Source organism: Phalacrocorax carbo, chromosome 16, assembly GCF_963921805.1.
Source record: "Phalacrocorax carbo chromosome 16, bPhaCar2.1, whole genome shotgun sequence".
Taxonomy (NCBI): Eukaryota; Metazoa; Chordata; class Aves; order Suliformes; family Phalacrocoracidae; genus Phalacrocorax; species Phalacrocorax carbo.
In genome coordinates this window covers 843,055-868,947 of record NC_087528.1, presented here as the reverse complement: position 1 = coordinate 868,947, position 25,893 = coordinate 843,055, and the positions used below count along the sequence as shown (strand labels likewise).

At 54.3% G+C, this 25,893-nt stretch overlaps 2 protein-coding genes across 8 annotated transcripts in view; both read right to left on the bottom strand.

Annotated features, from left to right (window-relative positions):
• Window positions 1-6,907, bottom strand: part of MXRA7 (matrix remodeling associated 7) — a 29,048-nt gene extending 22,141 nt beyond the window's left edge. The window contains exon 1 of one of the 4 annotated variants that reach the window (XM_064466789.1): window positions 6,369-6,907. In XM_064466789.1, coding sequence (XP_064322859.1) covers window positions 6,369-6,899 — 531 coding nt within the window. In that variant the 5' untranslated portion in view covers window positions 6,900-6,907. The remainder of the gene's footprint in view (window positions 1-6,368) is intronic. The other 3 variants (XM_064466786.1, XM_064466788.1, XM_064466787.1) reach the window with 3 other exon arrangements.
• Window positions 6,908-13,163: 6,256 nt separating this feature from the next.
• Window positions 13,164-25,855, bottom strand: JMJD6 (jumonji domain containing 6, arginine demethylase and lysine hydroxylase). Of its 4 annotated transcripts, none has more exons than XM_064467502.1 (7): window positions 25,571-25,855; window positions 24,437-24,825; window positions 21,197-21,483; window positions 19,756-19,891; window positions 19,502-19,640; window positions 18,720-18,847; window positions 13,164-15,255 (listed from the first exon to the last, which is right to left on the bottom strand). In XM_064467502.1, the coding sequence occupies exons 1-7, from the start codon at window positions 25,697-25,699 to the stop codon at window positions 15,039-15,041; spliced, it is 1,425 nt and encodes a 474-aa protein (XP_064323572.1). In that variant the 5' UTR covers window positions 25,700-25,855; the 3' UTR covers window positions 13,164-15,038. The 4 variants fall into 4 exon arrangements, with proteins under 4 accessions (XP_064323572.1, XP_064323575.1, XP_064323574.1 ...); XM_064467505.1 differs by lacking the exon at window positions 13,164-15,255 and adding an exon at window positions 16,290-17,974; XM_064467504.1 differs by lacking the exon at window positions 13,164-15,255 and adding an exon at window positions 16,290-17,067.
• Between the last annotated feature and the right edge of the window lie 38 nt (window positions 25,856-25,893).

Genomic DNA, 25,893 nt, shown 5'->3' with positions numbered 1-25,893 from the left:
TGCCAGCCAGGGCGGAGGGGAGAGCCCTCCCTGCCTGGAGCATCCTGACAGCCCCAAGAAGCCTGCCCCAAATTTTGGGGCTCCTCAGACCTGCTGTGGCCGGTGGGTGCTGCTGCGCCGGTTCCCCTTACAGCCGTGGGGTAAGAGCAGCTGAGCTGGAGGCCGTGCAAGAGCAGGGTACTGCCCTGCAGCCGAAAAACGGAGGGGCAACACGTTGGGGCAATGCTGGGAGGCTTGACAACAAAGAGGACACTATGGCACCCCAGGCACTGCTCTCCTGTATGAAACACAGCCCAGGGGCAATGCCGGGAGGCAGTTTTGAGCAGTGGGGAGAGAGGGAAGAACAGACTGGGGCCAGGCAGCAGCAGAATCTGCTGGAAAAACAGGGACCGAGTGCTCCAGCCTCAAGCTAGCATCTCTCCAAGGTTGCATGCCAAACAAGAAAGCTTCCCTGCAGAAAAACAAGGGTGACAAGAAGCGCTGCAGGGAGACTGTGCACATCATCCTCCAGGAGCATCTGGAGGAGGCTTGACATGGGCCACCCAGGCCAGCTGCTGCAGCAAACAAAGATCGCATTGCCACCGGCATCGGCAAGGGGACACGTTCAGCGGCAGCTGCCTGGCGCCGAGGCCACGCGGGGCAGGGAACGCGCCCTGCACTCCCTGCGGGCAGGGTGGACCCAGCCCACTCCACAGCACATTCCGTGCCTGCTCGCATCTGAATCATACCTCTGCACAGCTCGCCAGGGGCTCTGGAAAGCCCAGCACCCGCCACCGCAGGGTTACAAACCCGACTAGTCATTTACCTTAAATACCAGTGCAGCAATACATCTGTCCTGGCTTTGGCAGCTCTTGGCTTTAGAGCTGAAGCACTTGCTGGATCATCAGAAACACGTTTTTGCCCTTTAGCTTCCACAGCCAATAAGCGAGACACCTGCGTGTGAAGCTGACGCAGGAGCAGGGACAAGACCCCCAGGGGCATTTTGGGCACGGGCAGCACCAACCACAGACGGCCCAGGTTACCCAGTGGATGACAGCTCAGACACAGGAGCTTGGTGTTGTCCCCCCAGAATCCTCGCTTGCGGCTCTGCCGCCGCATGAGCCCTCTCCCAGCCCTACGGGAGATGGAGGTCGGGCTCCCCATCGCAGCATCATCTGGTTTTCAGCTCATTTCTGGCCATTTCCTTCCCCGTTTCCTCCATTCCCAGCACGAACCCCTCTGAGCAATGGGTTTCCCTTTGCAGAAGGGACAGGAGGAGCCCATGGGGGTGGTGTGTTCCTCTCCCTCTCCTCAGTTGTAGGGACAGCCCCGGCATCCATGGGCAGGAGGGGGACAAATGAGCGCCCCACTCCAGCTCTGGGAAAAGGGAAGATCCCAGGCTGCAAACCACGGGGAGAAAGTTATCTTGGATTAAACTCCTGGGTCCTGCATGTTGCCATTTATGGCTGCACTTTCTGCTCCAAGCCTGATGCAAGACATTGCAAGAGGGAAAGAAAGCAGACAGGAGACAGCCAGCCAGCAAGAGAAAAGCCAGGAGGAAAAGGGGAAGGAAGAAGCCTTTAAAAAAAAAGAATAAATAATAATGTTGGGCAGAGTTTAGCAAAGCAAAGCAGCTGCTATGTCAGCAGCTCCCTTTTACCCCACTGCCAGGGCTCTCCATCCTCCCACCAGTCAGAGAAGCAGCTGCTACAGAACAAGAGCAGTTTTCCTGCCCCGGGCGATGCTCCTGCCAGCCCCGGGGTGCCTGGCGGGGATGTGCCTCGTGCAGAGGCAGCGCTTTGCAGGTCTGAGCCCCCAGAGCACAGGGAGCACCTGCTCCCACCAGCCCCCCCATCCCTGCTGCGGGCAAGGATGAGCCACGGAGTGGCCAGAGCTCTGCTGAAGCTCCGCGTCCACGCAGCCCCCAGCGAGGGCTCAGGCAGCACCAGGTCCGATTAGGAAAACGCCAGCGTGTCCCACGGCAGGGTGAGGAGTCCCAGCTCAGCACACCCATCCCCACAGGCAGTGCCACGCTACAGTGCGGCACCCCCAGCAGCCCACCCCTCCGGCTTGTCGGGAGCTCGTCCCTCTGGCAAGCAAATGCCGCAGGCACTGATGCTGGGACATCTCGCTACCACAATGGGCCAGAGAGCATCCTTGGGCAGGGAGGAGGGGCAGGCAAAGCCTGCCGTTGCCTCGAAGCCTTACCCAGCAGCTGTTCATGTGGGTGGGCACTTCAGAAGGCAAAGAGTCCTTGTGGCCTCTGCTGCAGCAGTGCCCAGGCTCTGAAGGCTCTCCGTACCCAGCCCAGAAGGGACTGGGCAGCAGCCTGACCTCCCCACCCCACTGTAGAGGACACAACGTAAAGCTCAACGCAGCCGTGCCCCACACCGCATCCCAGCACCAGCCCTGAGCTCCAACCCCATGACCGGGACGGAGGGGAGGGCACGATGCGCACAGGCTCCGCGGGGGGGTGACACACGTCCTGCCTCGCTTCCCAATTTGCAGACGCTGCAAGAGATGATGCATTGGCACCGACTGCACCGGGTGGGAGCCAGGGCACGTCCGAGCAGTCACGGGTCCAGCGGGAGAGCCCCGCATCCCGCTGGCAGGGGCCCGCGCTGCTGCTGAGACTGCGACGAGGGGCAGCATATCACCGCATCCCTCCCCTCCGCGCTGCGGGACGGCAGAGCTCCTGCCCTGCAGCAGCATGGAGACAGCCTGCACAGCCGCCAATTAAAGCCAGACTAATTAGACACCCTCTCCCCTCCGGCACTGGGAAGGCAGGCAGGCGGTGTTAGAGAGGGAGATGCTGATTTCTTAAATTTAGAGTCCCTGCTGGGAGCTGGGTGGTTTGTGCTTCTGCTGCCTGGTGTGTCCAGGAGCACTGGGAGCCCCAGTGAGCCCCAGATGGGGGTGGGACGCACAGGGGAAAGGTGCCGGGAGCTCTGCAGAAGGGGCAGGTGACATCCCCTTCGTGCCTTTGCGGTCGGGGTGACAGCACGGCACACTGTCCTGAACAGGCGGCGTTTGCGTGACTTTCCCTGGCCAGGATGAGCTGGACGCCTCTGGGTACAAGGCCCCCCCTTGCCTGATCACCCCCACAGCTGTACCCACTCTCCCCACTGTCACCCACTTGACCCTGCTCCGTTTGAAGCCACCAGCTGCAGTTAACCCTTGGCAAACCAGCCAGGCTGCCTGGCAAAGAGCCTGGCCCTGCCCGCTCGCCCTCCCCATCTCCAGAGCATCCTGGCCACGACGGCATCCCAGCTGTGGCTCTGGACCGTCACTGAAAACCCTGCCCTGTCCCTGCCACCTGCCATTTCCATGACAGACACACTCATGAGAGAATTGAAGTTTTCTGACTGTTTCTTGCAGGAACAAGACTTGGCAGCCCCAGCAATGCTGCAGTTCCCACCCAACAGCTTTTCATTAGGGGATCGCTTTGACAGCGCTGCCACATCCATTAACAAGCAGGGGATGGGGATGGGAACAGACAGCGACACACTAATTAACTTTTTTTCAGTGATGGGAGCAAGCAGAGACAAGGGGAAGCACTACCAGCAGTTAATGGAAACAAGGACTCCTGGGCTCCTTTCCCTGCTCTGCCACGGCTTCATTTTACGGCCACGGGCACGATGCTGCAAAGGTCCGTTCCTGCCCGAGAGGGCAGGGAAGCCTCGACCCACGCTGCACATCACAGGCTGCCCTGGCAGGAGGTAGGCTGCGCCCCACGGCTGCCCCAGCTCAGGGGCACAGGCAGGGAGAAGGGAAGGCAGGAGGCAGCAGGGTGCACAGCTCCAGCCAGCCGTTAAACACGCCGAGGCTGCTCTCCCTGAGTGGGTTCATCCATGAGCATTTTGGTCGAGTGGTTAATGGCTGCAGTGAATCTGAACCAGCCTGGCGCAGTACGTGCTGAGCAAATGGGGGGGGGGGGAGAAAGAAAAAAAAAAAAGGGAAACAAGCTCTCCAAGTGCCAAACACAGCCCTCCGCTTCCTGATGTACCAACTCGACCAAAAAGCCCTGAGCCTGCAGCAGCCCCGACGCTGCCGTGAGCCCGCAGCAGAGCGGACGGTGTCTGGGAGCCGCGTCTGCTGAGTCACATCAAGGGACCGCAGCTCTCAGCTGAGCCAAGACGGGTTCGATAGGGCGCATTCCCACCAGCAGCCGCCTGCAAAGCACTCGCTGCTCTGCCCAAGGCCAGTCCCATCCGTGCCTGTAACATCTGCTGGGCTTTGGCCTAAGCAGTGCTGGAGGAGGAGGAGGAGGAAGCAACTTTGAGGATATTTGCAGGGAGCAAAACCAGGGAACCCAGGGGAGACTCTGCAGAGTTGTGAACAGTCTCCCCCACTCTGCCCGCAGGATCAGCCCCCAGGTCAGCAGCCCAGGCACTGCTCCCCTCTCACACGTGTGCGGTGCCTGCTGGAGACGCACATACTCCCTCCGCCGTGCCGCCCAGCACCATGGGACCCCCAGCCCTGGCCAGGCAGCCTGCACCGAGCGGTCCTGGCAGCCGCAAGATCACGTGCGGGCCAGCGCTCACAAACACTAACGCAGCAGTGAGAAGCATCCCTCCCCCTTCTTGCTGCTCTCCACCACCACCCAGATCGCAGCCACCACCTGGTCCCTGGCCTTCCCAAGGAGATGCTGCTCAGGTCCAGGGCAACCTGCCCTGCCCTGCCCCTACAGCAAGGTGACCATTCCCAGGAGCAAAAACTGGCCAGGACTCTTCTCATGGGGCACAGCCAGGTTTCTGGAGGACACAAGACCCGCTGTTCCTCGAGCAAGGGCTCACCTCCAGGCACACAAAACCCTGTTACCGCACTGTGCCCATCTCTGAAGGCAGTAAGCGTTGCGGCAGTGCCTGTTCAAAGAAATCAGGACTGAAGAGCCGCCAGAAGGGAGGGAAAACATTCCTGAGAAGGCTCAGGCTAGCGAGACAGCAGAAGAACCCGTGAGCTCTGGCAGCACTGGGTACAGCTGTCTGTCCCGACAGGGTGCTGCACTTCATCAGATAGTGCTGGGTGTGACCCGGGCCCGCAGCAGCTCCAGCCGGGCGGCCAGCTTTGCTGCCGAGCTAGGCTAGCCCGGGCCCAGCCAGCCAACGGCAGCCCGGGGGCTCTCCAGCTTGACAGAGATCCTCGTACTCAAAAGCACCAATAAATCACGCGCAGAGGGACAGATGTGGCTTCCAGGATGCTGGGATGATGGAGGGGGCTGCTCGAGAGCCGTACCCATGGCCAAGGGGTGCCGGGAAGGGGAGAGAGCGAGCTCGGAGGCTCAGAAACGCCAAGGGGGGGTGAGGAGGAGCACAGGGAGGCAGACACACCTCCCAGCCCTGAGAGCAGGTCAGGGCTCACCCCAGGGCGTTGCAGAGCATCACGGTAGGGAGGGGGGTGCGCAGCCCCCTGGGACTTGCCCAAGGCCGGCCAGTGAGTCAGTGGCGATGCTTGCCAAGGCGAGGGCTGCCTGCGCACTGCCCGGCAGCCTGGATACAGCCGCTGAGGATTACAAATGCAGCTAATAATAGTCAGCAGGCGCCTGGGCCCCAGGCCGGCGCTCCCCAGCTGAAACACACTGCCCGCACACAGACGATGCATCACTCCTGGATTCCTGAGCCACCCCATCACTCCCGACCCCACTGGGGCAAGGGGCCGCCCCGGGAGGAGGTCACCAACACCGCCAGTTTGGGCACCTTGGGTTGTCACCGAGTCCCACCTGCACCGGGCAAGAGCAAAGCGAGCTCCTTCCACAGATACTGGCTCACCCTTTTATTTTTAAACAAGATCCGGTGCTGAAGGAGGATTTACCGGGTGTTTATAGGCATCGCTGCCCCCCTCCAGCCCCCCCAGTTCAGCCAGGGGTCAGACCTTGGGGCCAGCGTCCTGCTGGGTTGGGAGGGAGGGGGAAGCCAGTCCCCTTCCCTGGGGTGGGCAAGGACAGCCGCGGGGACAACGAAAGGGAGCCCTGTGCTGCCAAGGGGACAGTTTGCTGCAGCTGCAGAAAGAGGATGCAGGCAGCAGGAGTAACCCCCCACCCCCCCAGCACCTGGATTAACTCTTGGGAGAGGGAAAAGGCTCCCAGGGCTGGATGTGCAGACAGGAGAGGCTCACGCACACAAACCCGTCTTTTCCCTTAAACCTTCAACACCTTGATTGTCTTTAAAAGCACGCCTCGGGGGGCGGCGGCGCAGAGGAGCCCGGGACGCCCCCCACCGCCGCCGCCCTCGGGGGCAACGGGCTCGTCCCCGGCCGAGGGCAAAGCCGGCCTTCGCAGGGACCCCCCTTGCTCCAGACGCGAGCCCGGGGCGCGCTCCCGCCCGCGGGACGGGGCCAGCGCGGCGGGGACACACGACACGCGGCGAGGCTCCGCAGGGAGCCGGCCTTACCTTGCTCTCCGCATCCTCCCGGTGCCCGGGCTGCCGGCGCTCGGCGGGCGCCTGCCGGGGGATGCTCTCGGCCGCCGCGGGGCTGGGCTCGGCCGCGGGGCCCGGCTCCGGCTCCGGCTCCGCCGCCGCCTCCCGGGGCTCGCCGGCCGCCTCCTTCCCCTCCTCGCCCGCCCCGACCTCCTCCACCGGCACCCGGCCCGCCTCGCCCTCCGGCCCCGCTCCCGGCCCCGCTCCCTCCGCCGCCGCTCGGGGCCCGGGGCCGCCCTCCCGGGCCGGCTCCGCCGCCTCCCGGGGCTGCTGCCCCGCGCCTCCCCGCAGCCTCACGAAGACGGAGGCGAGGACGAGGGCCAGGACGGTGAAGAGCAGCGAGACGGCCAGGTACGAGTCCACGGCCACGTCCATCGTGCGCTGCTGCCGGAGCCCGCCCGGTCCGACCCGCCCGGGCTGCGCGGGGGGAGCGGGGCGGGGCGGGGGTGCGGGGCCAGCCCGCTCGGGCTGCGGCGGGGCTGGGCCGGCTTCACCCGGCGTCATCTGCCCGGGCCCTGCCCACCGCCCGGCCCCCACCCCCGCACGGAGCCGCCGGCCGCCCCCGGCCCCGCTGACAGCCCTAGGGGGGGCTTTGGGCGCGGCCCGCCTCTGCCCGGTGCGGGTGTCCGGCTCCGGACGGCCTCCCTCCTCCCGTAGACACGGCCCTATTCCCAAAAAGCGGTTCCCAAACCGTTCTGCGCACACACTCGCACCGCTCCTAGCTGTTTGACTTGTCTCCAAGTGAGGGTCTCCGTCCCCTCTGCCCTGTCTCCTGGGGTGCTCGCTGGGGGCAGACGGGCCCCCGCAGCTCGGGGAGCTCTGTGCATCAGCTGCATCAGCATCAGCTGCCCCCCGGGTCGTGCTTAATGAGCGTTTGCACCTTGTTAGGCCCTGCCTGGGGAGCGGAGGAGCTGGCAGGGCAAGGGGCGGCCGTCCTGGCTCCCCCCGCGAGGAGCATCTCGCAGCGCACCTACACCGCGCCTCGGCGCGTCGCTGCACCTTCCCCAGGAGCTGCGGGCGATATCGGTGGCACGTTTGTGCCGTAAGCTGCTGTCGCACCCGCTGGGTAAGTGGGTGCCAAGAGTAGCTGGGCTGTGAGAGCCTCCCCCTGAGCACCTTGCTACTGGGGCACCTGAAAAACAGGAGGCTCAAAAACCAGGATGTGCCCTAAAGCCATCACAAGCACACAAGGAGACCGGCCACGGGGTTGTCAGCTCCTTCCAACCTCTGCCACCAAGGATTTCCTGCCTCTTGAGACTGCTGGGAGGATTAGCCAACCTTTTACAAAGCAGGCTGAAATTAGAAGGCCTAAGCTATTCCTGCCAGGGTAAAACCAGCACAGAGCTTTCTCCCAGCCCTGTGTATGGGGAGCAGACATGGGAACCTGCCCCCAAAGCCTCCTCCAGGGAAAAGGCTTTGGGAGATATCTGCGGAAGCAGAGATTTTTATTGACTGGCTAAAAACAAAACATGAGCAAAGATGGGATTAAATCCCCGGGGTGGGAGGAAGGAAGTGAAGCCACGATCCTTGCTGCCATTTGCCTCTATTGGTAATCCTATCAGGCAGGCAGGCACTAGCGTGGGGGCAACTGTATTCTTAGTAACAACCAACCATGGCACCGACCTGCCCCTCTCCTGCATACCTTTGCACTTCCTGGGCCCCCAGAACACCCAGAGATTGGCAGCACCTGTCTGCTTCAACATCTTTTCTGATGTATGTTTGGTCCCTTCTCCTCCCTTCCCATCCAAATCCACTCTGTAGCTTGATGAAGCTACCAGCTTCCAGAAGTTTCACTCCTAGATGGAAGTGGAAAAGCATGAGGGATGTGACAGCCACGACTCCTCCGGCAGGTCAGTGTGACAGGGTGTAAATAGGTCCAGCGCAGAGTGAGACTGAAATTCCCTCTCGAGGAGCTTCTGGAAGACCCTTCCAGGGGCAGAAGGAGCAAAGAGCCTCAGCCGAAGGGTTTACGGCAGAGCCTGCCCGAAAGGACAGGGTGATCGGTGACGAGAGCCTGGCACTGCCTCGGGTGCATGGGACAGCGCTGGGTGTTTGTTTGGAGAGGCGGTTTGGGAACCAGCAGTTAATCAGGTTTGTTTGTATTTCTTCTGGTTTTTAAGTAACCCTGGAGGTGAGCTGAGCACCAGCAGTAGCCATGAAGGCATCCTCCCAAATCCAACGCATCACTAGCTTTCGGAGACTTCCCCTGCGCCATGGAAATAGCTCGCAGCTGGAGGCAGGACCAGGGTGGGGAAGCTCAGGGGACTGGGTCTTTGCTCCTGCGCTCACACGGACTGTCAGCTTTGGGGACAAAGAGGAATTTTGGGCGAGACTGCCAGAAACCGGCCACTGTGGCCTGCTAGTAGGGCGACGTGGGGCCTTCTGGCCTTACATCCCGATGCACAGGTTTGCAGCTGCCGCAGGGCCCTCGATTACTGCCCACATCCAGGATCTCTCCTGCTCTTTTTCCCTGGCACAGTACATTTTCCGTGGCGCTCGGCTGGAGGGCCGTTAGAGGGTGTTTGCCCGTGTGGGAGTGCAGCGGCATATGACATGCATTAACCAGTGCAGAGAGGGAGCACTTCAGCAGGTACCCTCCCGAGCAGGGTCTATCGTTGCCTTAAAATAAGAGGCGCTGGCCCTCACAGCTTCTTCCACAATTGGCATCACTGATGGGGAACCAAACAGGAGCTACGACCGTTAGCGGCCTCTGCCTTTGGACCCGCAGCGATTCGCCATCACGGTGCTGGAACCTGCCGCATGCGTGGGAGTTGTGAGAACTGCGGGGCTCGGAGGCCTCTGAAAAACAACACTCCCAGTCTTGAGAGCAGCAGTGGGAGCATCAAGGACACATCTGCAAGGAGAGCTGCTCCAACCCGGCTCCCTTCGTACAGAAACAAGGTGGCAGAATCAGCAACAGGGCTGGACTCCCCTGCAGAACGTGATCCAATCTGACGGGGGTGCTCCCCCGAGCAGAAACCAGGCCCAGCAGGTCCCGCCTGACACCCTCTCGTCCTCTCCGTGGCTCTCCAGAGGTGACTGGGCAGAGTAAACTTGCCCTGACACAGCAAGGCTCCCACTGGGAGGGACGGAGGGTATCTGCACGGTTCTCCCATCAACTCACTCATGAAAATCCGCTGCTGTCTCTCTGAACTGCCAAGGTAGGTGGGAAACCCTGACGTCCAGCACAGCAGGCGCCCCGGGGAAGCTGGTGGTAACTCTCCCGTGCTTCCCTGGAGCTGGGCTGGGCTCCCACAGGATGGCTGTCCCCGAGTCTCTCCAAAACTAAAGAGAAGGGACGGATTCACAGGCCGGGTGAGGCTCCCGGCTCTGCCCTGCTCCTGCCTCTCAGCCCTGGGAGGGGCGGGCAGCGGCGGGGCTGCGGCAGCCCCGGCCCGGGGGGAGCCGCGCATCCTCGGGCGCGGCGGCCCCGCGTCCCCGTCCCGAAGGCCGGGGGTGCCAGGGCGGGGAAGCCGCATCAGCACGCTGCCCTCTCCCGGGAGGGACCAGCCCTGCACCGGCTGCGGAGCCCCCGCCGCGCACAAAAGCTGCTTTTCCAGGGCCGTCGGCTCCAGGCCGCGGCGGGGGGGAGCAAAGGGCTGGGTGACAGCTGAAGGGCTTTACCAACGGCGCGGGATCCAGGCGAGGTGCGCCGACAGCCGCTCCCGGGAGCGTCCTCCCGCACGGAGAACGCTGCGCTGCAAGGGGGATGTAGCTGGGCCGGCTCCCCGCAGCCCGGGCACTGCGGCTGGCGCTGCTCCCCGTCACCCGGCCGTCACCCGGCCGTAACGTGCTGAACAGCCGCGACAGCTTCCCGCAGGCACAAAAAAGACCCGATTTACCACGTTGCACGTTCTCACTCTCTCCCACAGCGTGTGGACCGTGCAGGGAGTAGCTGTTCCAAGGTCCTCCGCCTACAGAGACGCGTCCCTCGCACCCAAAGCAAGAAAGTCGCCTGAAGCAAGCCGAGTTTCAACGCCCCGCTCCCCACGCCAAGCACGGGCCTAGCAGACCCTGTGAAGCGAGGTGAGCACATACCCGCTGGTTGCTAGCGGGGAGAGCAGCGGCTGCTGGCTTGCACAGGCCTTAGCGACTTCAGGCAGCGCCTGTTCCAGGTGATCCTGTGTTCCCAGGTCCTCCGAGAACCCATTCCCCCCCCCACCCAAAGCTTGAGCACAGACTGGTCTTAAAACTGGTCCAAACTCAGGCCATTTCTCTAAGCCCTGGTCACGCTCCCAGTCACCGTTACCATGTTTTCCTTGCCAGGAACAGCAACATCCTCTCTGCCTTGATGCTAGAAATTAGAAGCTAACCTAAGAAATGTCACTGTACCTGCCCTGTCCTTCAGCTGACACAGGCTTGGAGGTCACCGACCTGGCTGGCTGGCTCTTGGCTTTCTCAGCCCCGATGCTGCAGCGATGCTCAGAGAGCTGGTTCGATTCACGAGTGGCAGAAGGCTGAATGCCACAGGAAGAGTTCGGCTCACCAAGAGGTCGGAGCCAGCACATGGTGGGGATGGCCGTGCCTTGCTCCCACCAAAAGGGATGATCCTACCAAAGAGCTCTCTTGCTGGCACTTGTTTCTCTACCTTCTCCCTAAGCTCCCGTTACTAACCCCTCTCCTAGCTAGGCCTCTGGCCTCACCCAGTACAGCTCTTCTTCCATCACATTAAAACCAATTTTCCAGTCTAATCCCTGAGCTAGGGCAGGCTCCGAGGTCTTGCTGATGGTCTTCAAAGTTTTGAACCAGCTGTACAATCGGCCTTGCCCTTGAAGGCAAGCTGATAGAAGCTCAAAGCCCTAAAGGTGAACCAAAAGCTCGTGGGCACTGGCAGCCAGCCCGGTCCCGGCTGCAGCAGAACAGCTGGGACAAGGTGCAGCCGTGGGCCTAAACAAGGCAGCGCTGCATCAGAGCAGCATCTCCTCCAGCCCTGGCCCGCCTTCCCTGCACGCAGGGCCGGGGCACGGCTGGAGCAGCGGCTGCTCCTCCCGGCAGGCTGCACGGGCGCTCGCTGCGGTGGCAGCCCCCCAGTTTCAGGTCCTTCTCTGGAAGGAGGACACACAGCTGTTACACACACCACACAGAAGTGGGAGCCGCTAGCTCCCAAACCAGAAGGGACATGGAGTGATTATTTCCTTTTGAACACATTTCCAATCACTTCTACCTGCCTCAGTTTACACTTCTCCAGAAAGAGGAGATGCAGTCCCACAGAGGGGTCTTTACATGCCTTGAAAAAAGGGTGAGATTCTGCAAGCATACCAGTTTAATCCCAAACCAGTCTTAAAACACATAGCTACTTAGCGCCGCGGCTAGCACTCACGTAGGAACGCAGCCCCGTTCTCCTTGCGACTTGCTCTCTAAGTGCCACAGAAGAAATAACAGTAGTTATTTGCTTTTACATCAAACTGGAGGAAAGGAGCAAGAACGTCAGCGCAGGTACAGCGCAGACAATCCAGCCTCCGCATTCCCGCTTGGGTAACCCTGTCCTGTTGGTCCCTGGTGGCAATTTAAAAAATGAGTATGCCATCCTCCTTGTCGAAACAAGGTATCAGGTTGCAATTGTCACAAAAAGGAAGACGGGGAGATAAATCGGAGGAATAAAACTAAATCAAGTCCAGATTGCAGGGCCGCAGAGGCTCTGAAGGAGGTACCAGCAGTACCCACAAGTCAGGAAGAGCAATGGGATCACCGTAAAGCTGGGAGCACGCATGATCGCCTCGCTTGGGAACGACCACCAGGAGACATGTTGTAAAAGCATTTCTATGATGGCTCTACGTTGCTTTCAGCCACCACAATTCACACCATTTTCCAGAATTGGGTCTCGTTAAATGCCAAGCGCGGATGTGGCCCGAGCGCCCACACGGAGAGCGGGGGCTCGTTTGCCGATGGCCTGGCTGCATCGGGCTAGGCAGCATCTAGCAGGGTGTGCAAGCAGGGCACGGGGAGCGATCTGCTGAAGAGCAATTGGAAAGGAGAAAAAAAAAATAGGTTTTATAGGTGACAGTAATCAGGAACAGTGTTTAAATCAGTGTTTGGGAAAAGGAGGACACGGGTTTGTGCAGAAATCTGCAAACTCACCGTCTCCACAAAACCATTTACGCTGCACGGTGTTTCATCCTACAATAGTCATGGAAACATTTCCAAAGCCTCCAGGCTGCTGTCCCACACTCTGCTTCAGCTTATTTCCCTACGCTTACTGGTTCCAACAAAACTCACTAACAAAACACACGTTTTTTTCCCTTCCCCAATCCTTGTCCCACCGCACAGCTGAGCTCCTGAGGCAGCTTCAGACACCCAGGAGCGCCCTCGGAGGCAGCTCCTCTCCCTGATGCTCAGGGACGGCGGGGAAGGTCACTCAGCCCTGCCACAGCAGCTCTGCACCGAGCACCCTGCCTGGAAGCTAAGCCAAAAGCAGCGCATGACACCGGGGAGGTGAAACCCCTCTCGCCTGTATGAAGTGGTGACACGAGGCTTCTTGTAGCACAGCCTGGGGAGGACAGGGAAGGGGCAGAAAGCACGCGCTGCAGTCTGGTAACGAAGCTACTGACACAACCCCCCAAAGCCACCGCAGCCCCAGCAGCATCCACAACAGCCCCCACCACGCGGACGTACTAATCACACACGAGAAAGGGCTAGAGAAAGTCCCAGAGCACCCCCACAGCTGTCACCTGAGCACCATTTCGCGCGCTGCAGTACTTTGGGAACAGAGGTGTACACAGGTAGCTTTTTTCAGACCACGATATGAAACAAAGTGACCCGCCAACAAGATAATGCAAAATAATTGATTTTATTTAAAATAAAAAGCAAAAACCACAATCATCCAAACAAGACAATTAAGAGTATCCCAGCTCTGCTGGATGGGGTGATAAAAGCAGCTAACGGCAGCGGCAGGGCTTGGAGCTGACAGTGTGACTGTCACACGAATCAGTACGCTCTTTCCTTCCCCCCTTTGCGAGGGGGATGCCAAAAACCTCCCATTACACAATTAGCCCACACAGGCATTTCAGATTTGATGCAGTCAACGGTCTGGCTTCCTGCCCCACGACGGCTGGGGATTCGGGGAGGAAAAGGGTCTAGGTTAATTATGAAAGAGGTTGCTGTCTTTCTTCTAAGTATTCAGAGAGGTTTAATGTAACTGAGAAGACAAACTGGAGCCAGCACTCCCGAGCTGGAAAGGGGAGGAAGGTATGCCAGCGCCTCCTCGGCAGCACCTGCTCACACAGCACTTGTGCTGGGAGCAGCTGCTGAGGTCGGCGGGCCTGTTGTCCACATCTACAGTTCTGATGGGGTATTTATTCATTTACTCCAACTGTCACAGCAGACGAGCCTGTATTGGTCACCAGACTCAAAAGCACAGCCGGAGCTTACAAACACCTTTACCTTCTGCCAGAGCGGGCAGGACAAGGACGCCCATACGCACAGTAGTCGGGAGGCCCAGTCCAAACCCGGCACGTGGCTCTCTAAGCCTGTTCCTGGGGAACAAGGCAGCCCACAAGGCACTGCCAGGCTGACAAAGTGCCGGTGGGGACTGGGGCAGAGCAGTCTGCTGCTGTGGGGCTCAAGGAAACAAGGGGCCCACCGGGTCTGGGCGCTGGACCACATCAGCCTGCTACATCCAGGGGCTTGCCGTACACAAAAGCAGTGTGGCTGGAACAGGAGACATGGATGCCCCAAAAAGCACAAGCCTGGAAAAGCGAGAGCACAAAACCCGCTCTCCCTAGTCAGCCTCCCACAAGCACAGAGCTAGGCACAAGGGGAGCACAGTTTTTAACTTAATTCTTCATTCATCCAGCCTGGCAAGGGCCTGGGAAGCACTGGCTCCTTGTTCCTACAAGGCCAGTGAAGCAGACTCCCTGGTGAGAGATAATTTAGTCTAGTCCTATTTGATAAAAATCCCCAAACTAGCAGGACCTCCTGTTTAGAGCAGGCCATGAAATACCAACAGTTAAACTCTGGTGAAAACAAAAAGCCTTGTTCTGCTACAATTTATGTACCACACAGCAATTCTGGAAGGGCCACCACGGAACACTGCAGGGCCAAGGGAGCTGAACAACATCCCCAGTGTTCTCTGCTACAAAAAGCTAACACCTGGTTAGGAAGTCTCAGGGTGCTTAGGATGTCTGGAAAACTTCTTGTGGGAGGACGACTTCAAAGCATCTTACACAGTAATTACATTTCAGCCTCACAACACCCCTGTGAGGTAGGTATTTTCCTCATTTACTGAAACAGAGACAGAAGCTCACCAATTCGGCTGAGGCAAGAGAATGTAAGCGGAAGAACCAGAGATCCCAGGAGTCCCGATTCCCAGGCAGCCTAAACAGATACACCTTTGTTTCCTATATGAAAGTGCCTTGTAGAGAAGTCCATTTTGCATCGCTGGCACCACGACGCCTCCAGTCCATTTCAAGCACACTGCTTTCCTGTGAGGGATGTCAACTGCACACAGGCTTCAATCCAAAATTGTTTTATTTTGCATCATGGAAGAGTTCACAGGCATGGAAGAATACTCTGCACTCCGTATCTTCCCACTGTGCTTCTGACTGGTACAAGTGTGGCTTTCCCGGCACAGCGATCAGGTTTTCACACACATGGAAGGTTTTAAGACTGCAAGACTGAATTGTGTGTGCCAAATGCAACTGCACGCTACAGCATAAGCCATCTTAGTGACATACTAACTGTCAAGCCACCAAAGGGGGCAGTGGACAGTTCTCTCACAGCCACAGAGCTGAGGCTTCTGAGCACTCTCCTCTCCTGGCCCCCCCACTCTTCCAAAAGGCAGCAGCTGCAGCTTGCTCTGTCTGAGAGGACACACAGCTTGTGCAGGCTCCCAGGCTGCTCAACCAGGCAATGAAAAGGCAACCTTTGCGAGAAAAGCCAGGAGTTTGAGAAGTTTTTCTTAGAATGAAGTAATGTTGTGGAAGAATCTGCAGCAGTCTACAGAGCAAGCGTGCTCACTTATGCCTGGCTATCACAGGAAATTCAGGAGTCTGGACAGCTGAAGAATGTACTAAAAACCCTTCACTCCATTTTCCACCACCACGCTGCTCCTACAGTGACTGGCACAGAAGATTCGGAAACGGGGATCCTGACAAGCATGCTTAAGATTCCCTTGTACAACAGGGTATTGCCCAGTCTCCAAGAAAGAGAGAGTGTTCAAATAGAAAGAGACAAGGCTAAAAAGAGATCAGAAAACCCAGACAAGCAATGTTCTGGTTCCATCAAACCCAACATGTACAAGAAAGTCACAGTTAAGGCTGCCAATCTGTTTAATTCTGCTAACAGTGCCTGGGCATTATTCCATTTTTACTACACACACACCACTTCTGCTTTCAAGTTTCCGCTCTCAAAGAAGAATGGCTGAAGTGAGATCTAATACCCACCTCCTAGGTCTCAGGAGAGCACCCAGGGAAGCTCCTCAACCCAGCCACCTTCTGGATGTGCTGTTCAGATAGAGAAGGAGGATGATTTCCTTTCAGCGCACCTTCAGCCAGACAGACCTCTTTGCTGACACTACCAACACAAGCCCCTGCTAAAACAAAACAGAAGCTCCAACAGATCCTTTGGGGACGAGAGCTTCACCTGGCATAATACAAACGCATCTACACAGACTTAAGCAACACACCGCATTTTTTAAAAGCATAAAACGTGTCCCCCTCTCAGTCCTTTAAAATTGGCACTGCAAGTTCTGGAACCGTCTGAACCCACAACCTCAAGGGAAAGCCACTGAGGTATGCGAACTGCACTGGCCTGACCAAGCCCCCGGCCCTACCACTGCTTGGTATTTAGAGCCCAGCAACTGTTGTTGTAAGAGCCAGACTTTGCCAGTTGTTGCCCAGTGCTAAACATCAGACCTGCACCTAAAGGACTGCAATTACTGGCAAAGGCTGACTTTCCCCCCACCCCCAACGGTTTTTGCTGTGCAATAAACTCCAGGATTCTCCTGCTCCATTGAACTTCCTATTGCAAGGTGCTAGTGCATCTTTGTCACCAGTCATCATAACAGACACAGAGCAGAAGTAAATGGACTGCTGCTGGTTAAGGTGCTGCACCTTAGATGTACACATGTCGATTAAGACCACAAAAGATGCTTCAGGTTGGTGGTCGCCTCCGCTGAAGTTGCTTCAGTGTTTGGAGCATTCATACCACCTCCCCCTCCTGAAATTCTGGTGCGAGATCCGCCGGACGTTCAGATAGGCCAAAAGGGCTGGTGTTCCTTTCCTCAAGTGTACAGGACAACATGTAAACATATGACAGTGTCAAAGCAAGGCAGGTTTTTATATTTACCTGCTGGTTTTAAAAAGAGTTCTTTAAAAACTGACCGTCATCTTCCTTGCCAGTTACGTGAACCATTAAATACTTGGCATGTCCTTACCCAAAGCTGGGTTATTAGTGCACTCACTTGGGGCGCAGAGGGGACAAAGCATTGCACAATAATGTAGAGTCGGGGCAACCCCCTAGGAGTTATTAAGGAGCCAACCTTCAACAGCACATAATGAAGACGGACGTCTGGATCAAGGAAGAGTGACAAAAACTTAAGGACTGTGAGAAATAGAAGCGGAAGGGGGTAGAACAGAGCTGGCTGGCTGCTAACGGAGCTTCGACTGGCAGCTGCCTCTAGGTGGGCGTTGTTGCCTCTCAGGGGTAGCTGCGGCCTCCACAAGATTCCCTAATCCTGTCAAAAGAAGTACAACTGCCTGTCAGCAACTACAGCATTTCCTCTCGTATCAGGACAAAAGATTGCGGCATGCAGGTTAATCGTGTGCTTATTCTTCCCACAGACTTGTACAAGCTAGGTAAGGTTTTATGTTTAGAACTGTTTCTATCAACTGATCCATCATGGAACTGGAGCACAAAGCCCACCCATCCTCACAGAGTGAAACAGTCAGCATGCAGGAGGAAGAACAGTGATACCTGGAAAGCGGGACTTCTAGGCCATGTGCTAACTTTTAATATCTAAGGTATTCATTTCAAAATTTGAAGTGCAAACAACTTAAAAATGCACGGGGTTTTCAGAAGAACAGACCTGCACGTGTGCTCTGCATTTTTACAGCTTTTTTTTTTTTTTAAAAACAGGGTCTGCACTCAGGTTTGTTACCTCCTGCTGCTCATTCCCTGCCTGAAGTCACACTGGCTGCGGAAATGGGATTTGACAATGTCATAGCAAACAAATTGTTAAAGCTTCCAGGGCAAAATAAGCAGTCAGTACAGTTCTCTCCCAACTGTTTAATGATGCTCCGTACTTGTAATTCAATTGCATTCAGTTATGAGCAACTCCTGAAAACACAAGAGCAATGGGTCGCTGCAGGATGAACGGCAACACGGTCAGGAGCAAACAGGTCTTTAGGCAGTTCCCTGCACCGGGAAGTCAGGCATAGACTGGGAACCTGGACTTCCTCAGGTAGTTTTGCACTCCTCCTGTAGCAGGCCACACGGCAAGTCACTGCAGCACTTGCACCCATGCCAAACCTGGAGCACCTGCCAGCTCAGTAACTAGCCAGCACCCTAACGCAGGCAGGCAGCTCATGCAGCAGCATCAGTTATACAAACCGCCAGGAGTCTGCTAGAATTTTGGCGGGCCTCTGCTATGAGAAAAATGCTTCATTTTGCAAAGAATTTCTAAGTTCCTCCCTCCAGCACACTCCCCGATTGCCAGTGTTTCACTGTTTTTAACCTGGCAAGTCCAGAGACTTCCTTCCTCAGCAACTCTACCCTCAGCAACATCTATTTGTGGTTCTGCAATATTAATGTTCCCTCCCTTCAGACTGACTAGAAACCTGCTCTTTTTTAAATAGGTAAACAGACATTTCAGCTAATTTTGCCTTTACCAGATAAAACAGTGGGCCAAACTGAAGTAATCCAGGCAACAATAAGAGAAACTGTACCACTGCTTGAAGGTTTTCCATTTGGACAACAAGGCACTGAAACCTGAGCCCTGCCTGATCATTCCTCACCTTTTACTGTTCACTATTCACTTGTGCTCTCTGAAGAACACAGCTAAAATATCCCACCTCTCCCATTAAAAAAAAAAAATCCAAAACTTTATCTACTAAAAGAGACAACTAGGAAAAGTGATAACACTGTTTATTAAATAAAGTAAAAAAACCCTAATTTTTTAAAAAATACCAAGAATCTTAGTTTTCAGTTTGGAGCCATTAAAATAATTCATGGAGGGAAGATACCACCACTGGCCAACTGCTTTACATTCTGAAAGGGACCCCCTGCTCTCCATCCCTCTGTCCTGATGAATCACCCTGTCTTAACTCTGCCAGCTCTGCCCTCTATTGTCTTTTGCTTGTTTAAAAACAACAGTTGCCATTGGGTCACCTGGAGGAGCTGCGCTCTTTGCTCACACAGTCGTCCTGGGAAGTTGTATCGCCGTTACCCATCATGCTGCACGTTCTCCTTTTTTTCCTCCGGTGCATCATCCCCTCCGTCTCAGAGCCAGAGTCACACTGAATGTGAAGAGACAAAAGCAGAATTCAGACAAACCCACTAAACTCTTTGTGCTGCAGAATTTGCCATAAGTGCTGCCTCAGCAACCCTGAATCATCAAATATTCAAAGAATGTGCTATTTTAGATTAGACACATCAAATAAATTTTAAATTAAGTCTTTAAAAAATAGGAGCAGGTATGTTCCTAGATTTCATCACTGACTAAGGTGGCTCAGGGCGAGATAATTGATGCCTTCCTTGTGGTTCCTAGGAGGACCTAGTTTTCCGAGAGCAGACTCGGTGCCTTCTGAAGCACTTAGGTGCCTAGAAAAGCCCCCTGGCATAACAGACAGTCTCGCTTTTGGAGCTTGCTCCCCCTCCCCATTTTTAAAACATTCATTTTGCAGCCATTTTACACAAGCATGGCTTAGCTGAAGGAGTGACTGATTTATATATAATCTAACCCCAGATCAAACAAACCAACTTCATTTGGCAATACAAAGAGAGGCCTCAGCAAACAGAAGCTGCTAAGACTACAGGCATGTAGATTTGTTTAGTTGCTTTCTATTAATTTCTTCCGTAAGACATGGATATTAGGATGACACATGATTGGGTATGGAATAAACCAATGTAATTGCAGGACATGGATCGCCTACTGTAGTAAAAAGCATTACCTCTGAATCAGAGTCTGAGGAGCTGGAGCTTGAGGAACTGGAAGAATCGCTAGAGCTATCGGAAGCAATACCAGTAGATTCCTGCAGGTCAACTGAATCAGCTAAGGCTGCCAAGTCAGGATGTTCCTGCTTTAGGATCCTAAGCACAGTTGAAATTTCAGGGTTAGCCTTTGAACAGCAACACTGCATGTAAACAGATAGGGTATTTTTGTTTTAAATAGCAAATATGAGAAGCAAGCTACTAAATCTCTTACCTGTACCATTTCCGTGACAATTTGGGTCTCCCTCTTACTGTCTTGTGCCACACGACAGGGAAGTTGGTACAGCTGGCAAAGTTTTGTGTGATGGCAATAGTTGTGTCAAGGTTGAGAACTACGTGCCACCAGCCACCTATAAACACAACACCAATGGCCGTTTCTAGCTACGTAACAGGAAGCAAGTTCAAGAGGAGCCGTAGACACTTTTCCCACAGCACAGGCAGAAATTGGACCTTACCTCCTAAACCCAAGCGAGTGTGCCACAGCATCATCTTTCCTCAGCCTTACTTCAGCATTCGCTCTGATGCTACAGAAGGCTGCTCAACGCTCTGACCAAGTTCTCCAGTGCTGCAGTTCTGACTTGACAGCACCACACTGGCTACTGATTGCCCATTTAATAGCAAGAGCCATTGTAACTCAGACCACACAGAGACCCTCTCTGTTAAGCTGGAGAGCGCTCTCCATACTGATTTAGTAAGGTTCTTATGACTACAGACCAACCTTTCACTTAAAAATAGATGCAAAATTGTTTCCCCACACAGGATAAAAATAGACGGCAGTATTCTTACAACCCACTTATAACCTCATAAAAAGACTAAGGGAACAGTTTAATGGAACCCAACAGCTACGAAACCTTAACAGAAGGTACGCTAAGGAGTCACTAATAAGTGCCAAGACAATCACAAGGCCCTCTTCAAACATGAAGTCAGCTGTATGTTAGAGACAAGCAATGTGGATAGAAGCTACAGGCCATGCTGCACAAAAATGGCGCAAGATGTAAAGGTTAGAATTTGCCACTGAACTCACCCGCTTTATCCACTAGCCACCTCACCTCCCAGCTGTAACGGGCACACAATGTGCAGCCACTCAAAGAGAATGGCATCCTTATCGGATCTTTCTTTAGCTCTTGATTTCAAATGGAAGACAAAGCAAAACCACAGCGAGGTGGGTAGAAAGTGTCAATGCCTTTAAGTAGTTCTTTTCCCACAGCTAAGAAAAATTCATATGCAGTCGGACTGCCCAGGCTGCAAAATTCAGCCATGAGTTTGCCACAGTGTATATAAACTCAAACTCTTTTTGTCTCAGAAGTTAGTAGTACTCAAAACACCTCTATTGTTGTATGCCTTAATGTTTCCTGTTACTGCAGTTTAGTTTGGGATCACATTCCTACAATGCTGCATCTGAGGTCCCATTTGTTTTGTCATCTGTACCACAAGCAATCCAATGCTCCAGGCCATATAGGTTCCAGGACATTCAGAAAATATCTGAATAGTCTCAAAGAGCACCTTGCAATGTACACCCCTTTTGAAATAGCTCGGAAAGTTTCTTTTGTAAGAGATGGCCCATAAAAGAAAGCTGAAATATTCCCTGCTACACACAAACATTAAAAATACGTGTTTCTCTCCTGGAATTCCTTACTGGAGAGATTTGTACGTACCTGGCACAAAGACTGTCTCGCCTGATTTCTGTAAGATTTCCAGGGGTTTGAATTCAGCGGGCCAGGTGGGGAGCTGCGTCCTGGGATAGATGACATTGAACCAAGTGATAGCCTCATCCTGCTGGTTCCCCCCCTCTTCTCGTGTCACTTTGATCAGCTCTCTGGGAGTGCTGGTGGGGAACAGGCACCAACGCTTATGTCCCTGGACTAAGGCATTCCATGCACTAGTTCCCAAGGGATCGATGTGAATTCCTGTTCCAGAACGAGGTGGGCCCATCACAAACCATCTGCATGGGAGGGAAAAAATCCATTAGTCACAGAGCAAGCAACTAGCTCCCTTCTCTTTTCTTCCAATTAGACAATTACAGCTGTTTATTTCACATACAGTTAGAAATCAAGGTAGTTACAGTTCCTCAATTTGTCTTCTTGCAACTGTTAGGCTTGCACTACAGCAAGAGATATGGCGTGGATTTAATCTAAAACCGGCATGAATTGGGACAGGCATCACTCCAGGACAAGACCGCAAAGATAGCTTTTTTAAAACAAAACACAGCTATGGAATATAAACAGTTCTTGGGTTAAATATATACTTTTTTCAAGTTTATGAGCGTGATTAAGTCGTAACAGCCTGCATTAGGATTCTTACTATGCAGGGGATTCTCCTAATCCTATGTTTTTCTAAAATTTGCTACTCAAATGGATCCAGAACCACAGAACAATGAGGAACAAACAAAAGGCAACATAAGGGAGAAAAGTTACGCAACCCTGGCCTCCCTCAATGCCTTCTATTCATTTATAACAGGCTTTTCATTCTAACATTTAACTAGTTGGAGCTTACTCTCCAGTGAGGAGTCAGGGTTTGGCGTGTATGTTCTCATTCCCTATTTGCAAGGTTCATTTCTGCCTGTGGAGAACTTCATCTGCTACACGTTTAACAGTATCAGCACCTTCAGTTGCTCATTTCCCCTGTGACAGAACAGTAGGATCTACCATACCAGGTAAAGCAGTGTAAGGGAGGTGCCTTAATGGGCATCAGGAGGGGAAAAAATAGCGATAACTGTTTACTGGGCAGCGAGGAGGGCAGAAACCAAAGCACCAACAAGACCCCTCCATCGCGTGGCTGACAGGCAGGCAATACCCAGCGAGAGCAGTTCAAAGGTTCAGAGAATATGGGAAGGCAGCACACCCTCCATCCCCACTTTCCAGTGTGGGTGTAAATTAAGCTGCTCTCAAGTATCGCTTGCTAGCGCCAGTTGTAGGACTGTAAGTTTGGTTTTCAAGCTACGCTCTTCCTACTTCACAAAGGAGCCATAAAAATGTAAATAGGCAGATGTTTGTCACTCCTATTGTCAATTCCCTCTACAGATTCATATTAGCCTCGGAAAGCTAATTAAGCCACAAGCAGAAGAGTCAAAGCTATTACTAAGCAGCCAGAAGACATTAAACACAAAGATCTATCTGGTACACAGACAGACGGACTGTTCGATACCATTTTTCTGACTATAACCTGAATCTACACACAGAGAAGATTTAAAAATCCTTATTTAGCAGCACTATCATTACCAGCATCTTCTTCCAGACGACATTTAATTTACAGTGAACATAACCCAGTTTGCCACAAGACATCAAATTTACCATTAAAAACTTCACAACCTCTAACTTCAATTTAAAAGCAAAAAGCCCAACCGTCTCACAAACTAAAATAGCTGCTTTGGTAAACAGCTTCCAAAAACGACTGCCTTTATTTTAGCAGGGAACAACTCCAATAGAGATGCTCTAAACAGCACGAGTTCTTAGGTTAAGATCTATACGCTATCACACACTTCTCACTGCAGAGGTCAATCTGTACAGTGCAGTCCTGATCACATGATCAGAAAGCATCATTTCCTGGTGGATTTTCAATGATGCTCTTAAACTACTGGATAGTCTTCATCCGTTTCTGTACCTAGATGAAGCCCCCAGCTCCAGGAGGCAGCAGCATGCTCTCTTGCACCACACATCTCTCAAAAAGTAAAAGCCTCAAATAAACCCACATTTTCCAGAACAAAGTACAAGAATTGCAAATACCAAGATCACAAGCAAGGAGCTCAGCATGTGCCTGTAGGTGGGGAGGGTGTGGGAGAAAGAGATATCAATAGAAGTGAGTCACAAGCAGATTATCTAGTTTACCTATAACTTGGATAAATGATTCCCAGTTTTGTAAGTGTATTCAGATTCTACTAGAGCCTACACCTTTTGCATTTTGCATTACGCTTTTGCATTTGGTTACCACAGCACTGTATGTTCTTAGAAGCAAGTTATAACAAGGTTCCGTTACAACACTGTTAAAACACCTACTCTGGTGATCTCAAAGAGAATTAGTTTCATGCTTCACTCCTGCAAAAGCACAGTTGGACTACAGACACGTGGAAGACTGCAGAGAAGAGTACTATTATTCATCCCTTGTTCTACTTCATTAAAAAAAACCCACATCACAGTCTCATGTCACTCAAAGGGCAAGGCACTCTATAACAATTATAACACCGCCCTAAAGACTTTAATTACTCGGAGACATTCAGCTTATGCTCATACCACTATGAAGCATTATATTAACACAGATAGAAAACCCTTTTGTGTCTAACAGTGCAAATACAAGGTTGTTGCATTTGATTTCAGGAAGGAAGTGTCATTTCAATCCTTTTTAAATCAGATGCAAAAAAAAAAAAGAGTGGAAGAGACTACATAGATGTGAAATGTTGCTCTCTCAAAATCATCTAAAGGGGAGCTAAGAACTAGTCTCCACACTTCATACTAACCTAGCTTAAGATCTTTACCTTCAAAGGACTGACTCATAATTAAACAAAATCCCACTATGTACATAAGCCACTGGTGCAAAACCCAGGAGCTAGTCCTGAGGTACTTAACATTTGAAAGCCAGAAGGCACAAGCAGCAAGAAATTAGTCTTCATAACTTTCAGTAGCTACGTAATTTTTAAAAAATCTGAGTAGTGAGGTAAACTGACTTACAAAAAACAGGAGAAAAAACTTCACAAGTTGCAATGCTGCAGGCAGAAGCAACTCTGGTAGCAGGACCAGAAATTGTGATACACAGATCTGCCCTTCCCTCCCTCTGGGTTATGGGTCATTTCAAAACAGCAGATGTAAAGCTCTCACTTTGTTTTATGCAAGACACCGTACTTATTTAGGAATAACTTATGAGATGGAAAATACCTACTTTATCTTGCTGTCACAGTACCATACCTGTAAGGCGGCCTTCGCTTCTCCCCTGCATACTGAAAGAGATCATCGGTGAAGAATTTGGGTACTTTGTAGTCCTCCAGAAGTTTCCTGCGCTTGGGATGCTCTCCGTAACTGCTGTCAAAGATGTAGAGCGGGCTGTCATCACGCGTGGTTTCCATATACTCTATGTAGTATTTCATCTTCATCTTCACAGAATAACCGTCATTGTCCTCCCCGCATTTGAACTTCTGGTTCCTATACTTGCGTTTCAGTCGTTCCAGAGTCCACTTCTCTTGGGCAGACCAGCCCACCTGAGCATTCAGCAAGACTACGGGCTTGTAAGGTTTTTCATAACGCTCGACAAATTCCTCCACTGTTAACTGGAGTGCATCTGCCCTCTCCACGTTATCCTGTGGAGCCAGGAGAGGAGTACAGAGCAGATGTTAGGACAGACCGATGTCCTAGAACCGCGCTCACTAAGTCGGCGCGGAGGAGCTTCACGCGCAGACTTTGCTCCACGCACCACGAGGGTGTCGAGCAGCCGACGTGTTATTTTAAGCTCCCCGAGGCTGCAGCCCTGTTTCCCACGCCCTGCTCCTTGCACCCCCAGTACCACCAGCAGGCCGGAGGCGTTCGGCGCTCCCCCACGCCGGGGGGACTCCCCAGGGGAGAGCCCACCCCGACCCCACCCGCTGCGCCTCCCCCTCCCCCCCCCGGGAACTGCGTGGGCGGTCGGGCACCCCGGGTGCCCACCCCGGCGGGGCCCGGACCCCCCGCACCCCTCACCACGTGAAGGGGAGGGTGGAGGGAAATCCGCGGGGGCTGCTCGACCTCCCCATCCCAGCGCCCCCCACCCAGGGTCCCCGCCAGCCCCGAGGCGGCCCCGCCCTCAGTAAAGGAGCCTTTCCCGACTCCCGTCAGGCTGCCCCAGCCCCCCGCTCCCCTCCAGACCCCCACCCCTATCCCTATCCCCTCAGTGTCCGCTCCCCATGGGCCCTCCCCAATCCCCCCGGGCCCCCCCTGCTCCCGCCCCCCTCAAACTCCCACTTCCCCCCACTCCCCTCAGACCTCCCCAGTCTCCTCAGGCTCCCCTCAGCCGCCCCGACCCGCCTCCCTCAGCAGCCCGGTCCCCGCGGGGGGCGCGGCCGGGCGCACCTTGCAGGCGGCGGGGCTGAGGGGGAAGGTCTCGCAGTAGTTGTGGCGGGTCCAGTCCAGCGAGTCCTTCAGCTCGGGCCGGGCGCTGCGTTTCGCCTCACGGATCCGCTTCTTACTCTTGTGATTCATGGCGGCGGTGCGAGCGGCAGCGCCAGGGGCTGCGGGGCCCGTCCCCGCGCGCCGCCCCGTCCCGTCCCGCTCCGGCCGCCGCACCTTCCAGAAATTTCACCCCCCTTGCCGCCGCTGTCGCCGCGGCCCCGCCCCCGCCGTCCTCCCATTGGCTCGCTGCACGGCCGTCTTCCGCCACGCCTCGCCCGCCCTCC

Excerpts from the sequence above, each read along its gene's own strand:
- JMJD6 (XM_064467502.1), bottom strand. The coding sequence starts at position 25,699 with ATGAATCACAAGAGTAAGAAGCGGATCCGTGAGGCGAAACGCAGCGCC. Across the intron at positions 24,826-25,570 it reads TCAGCCCCGCCGCCTGCAAG|GATAACGTGGAGAGGGCAGA; the intron begins GTGCGCCCGGCC and ends CTGGCTCCACAG. Across the intron at positions 19,641-19,755 it reads TTGTCACGGAAATGGTACAG|GATCCTAAAGCAGGAACATC; the intron begins GTAAGAGATTTA and ends AACTGTGCTTAG.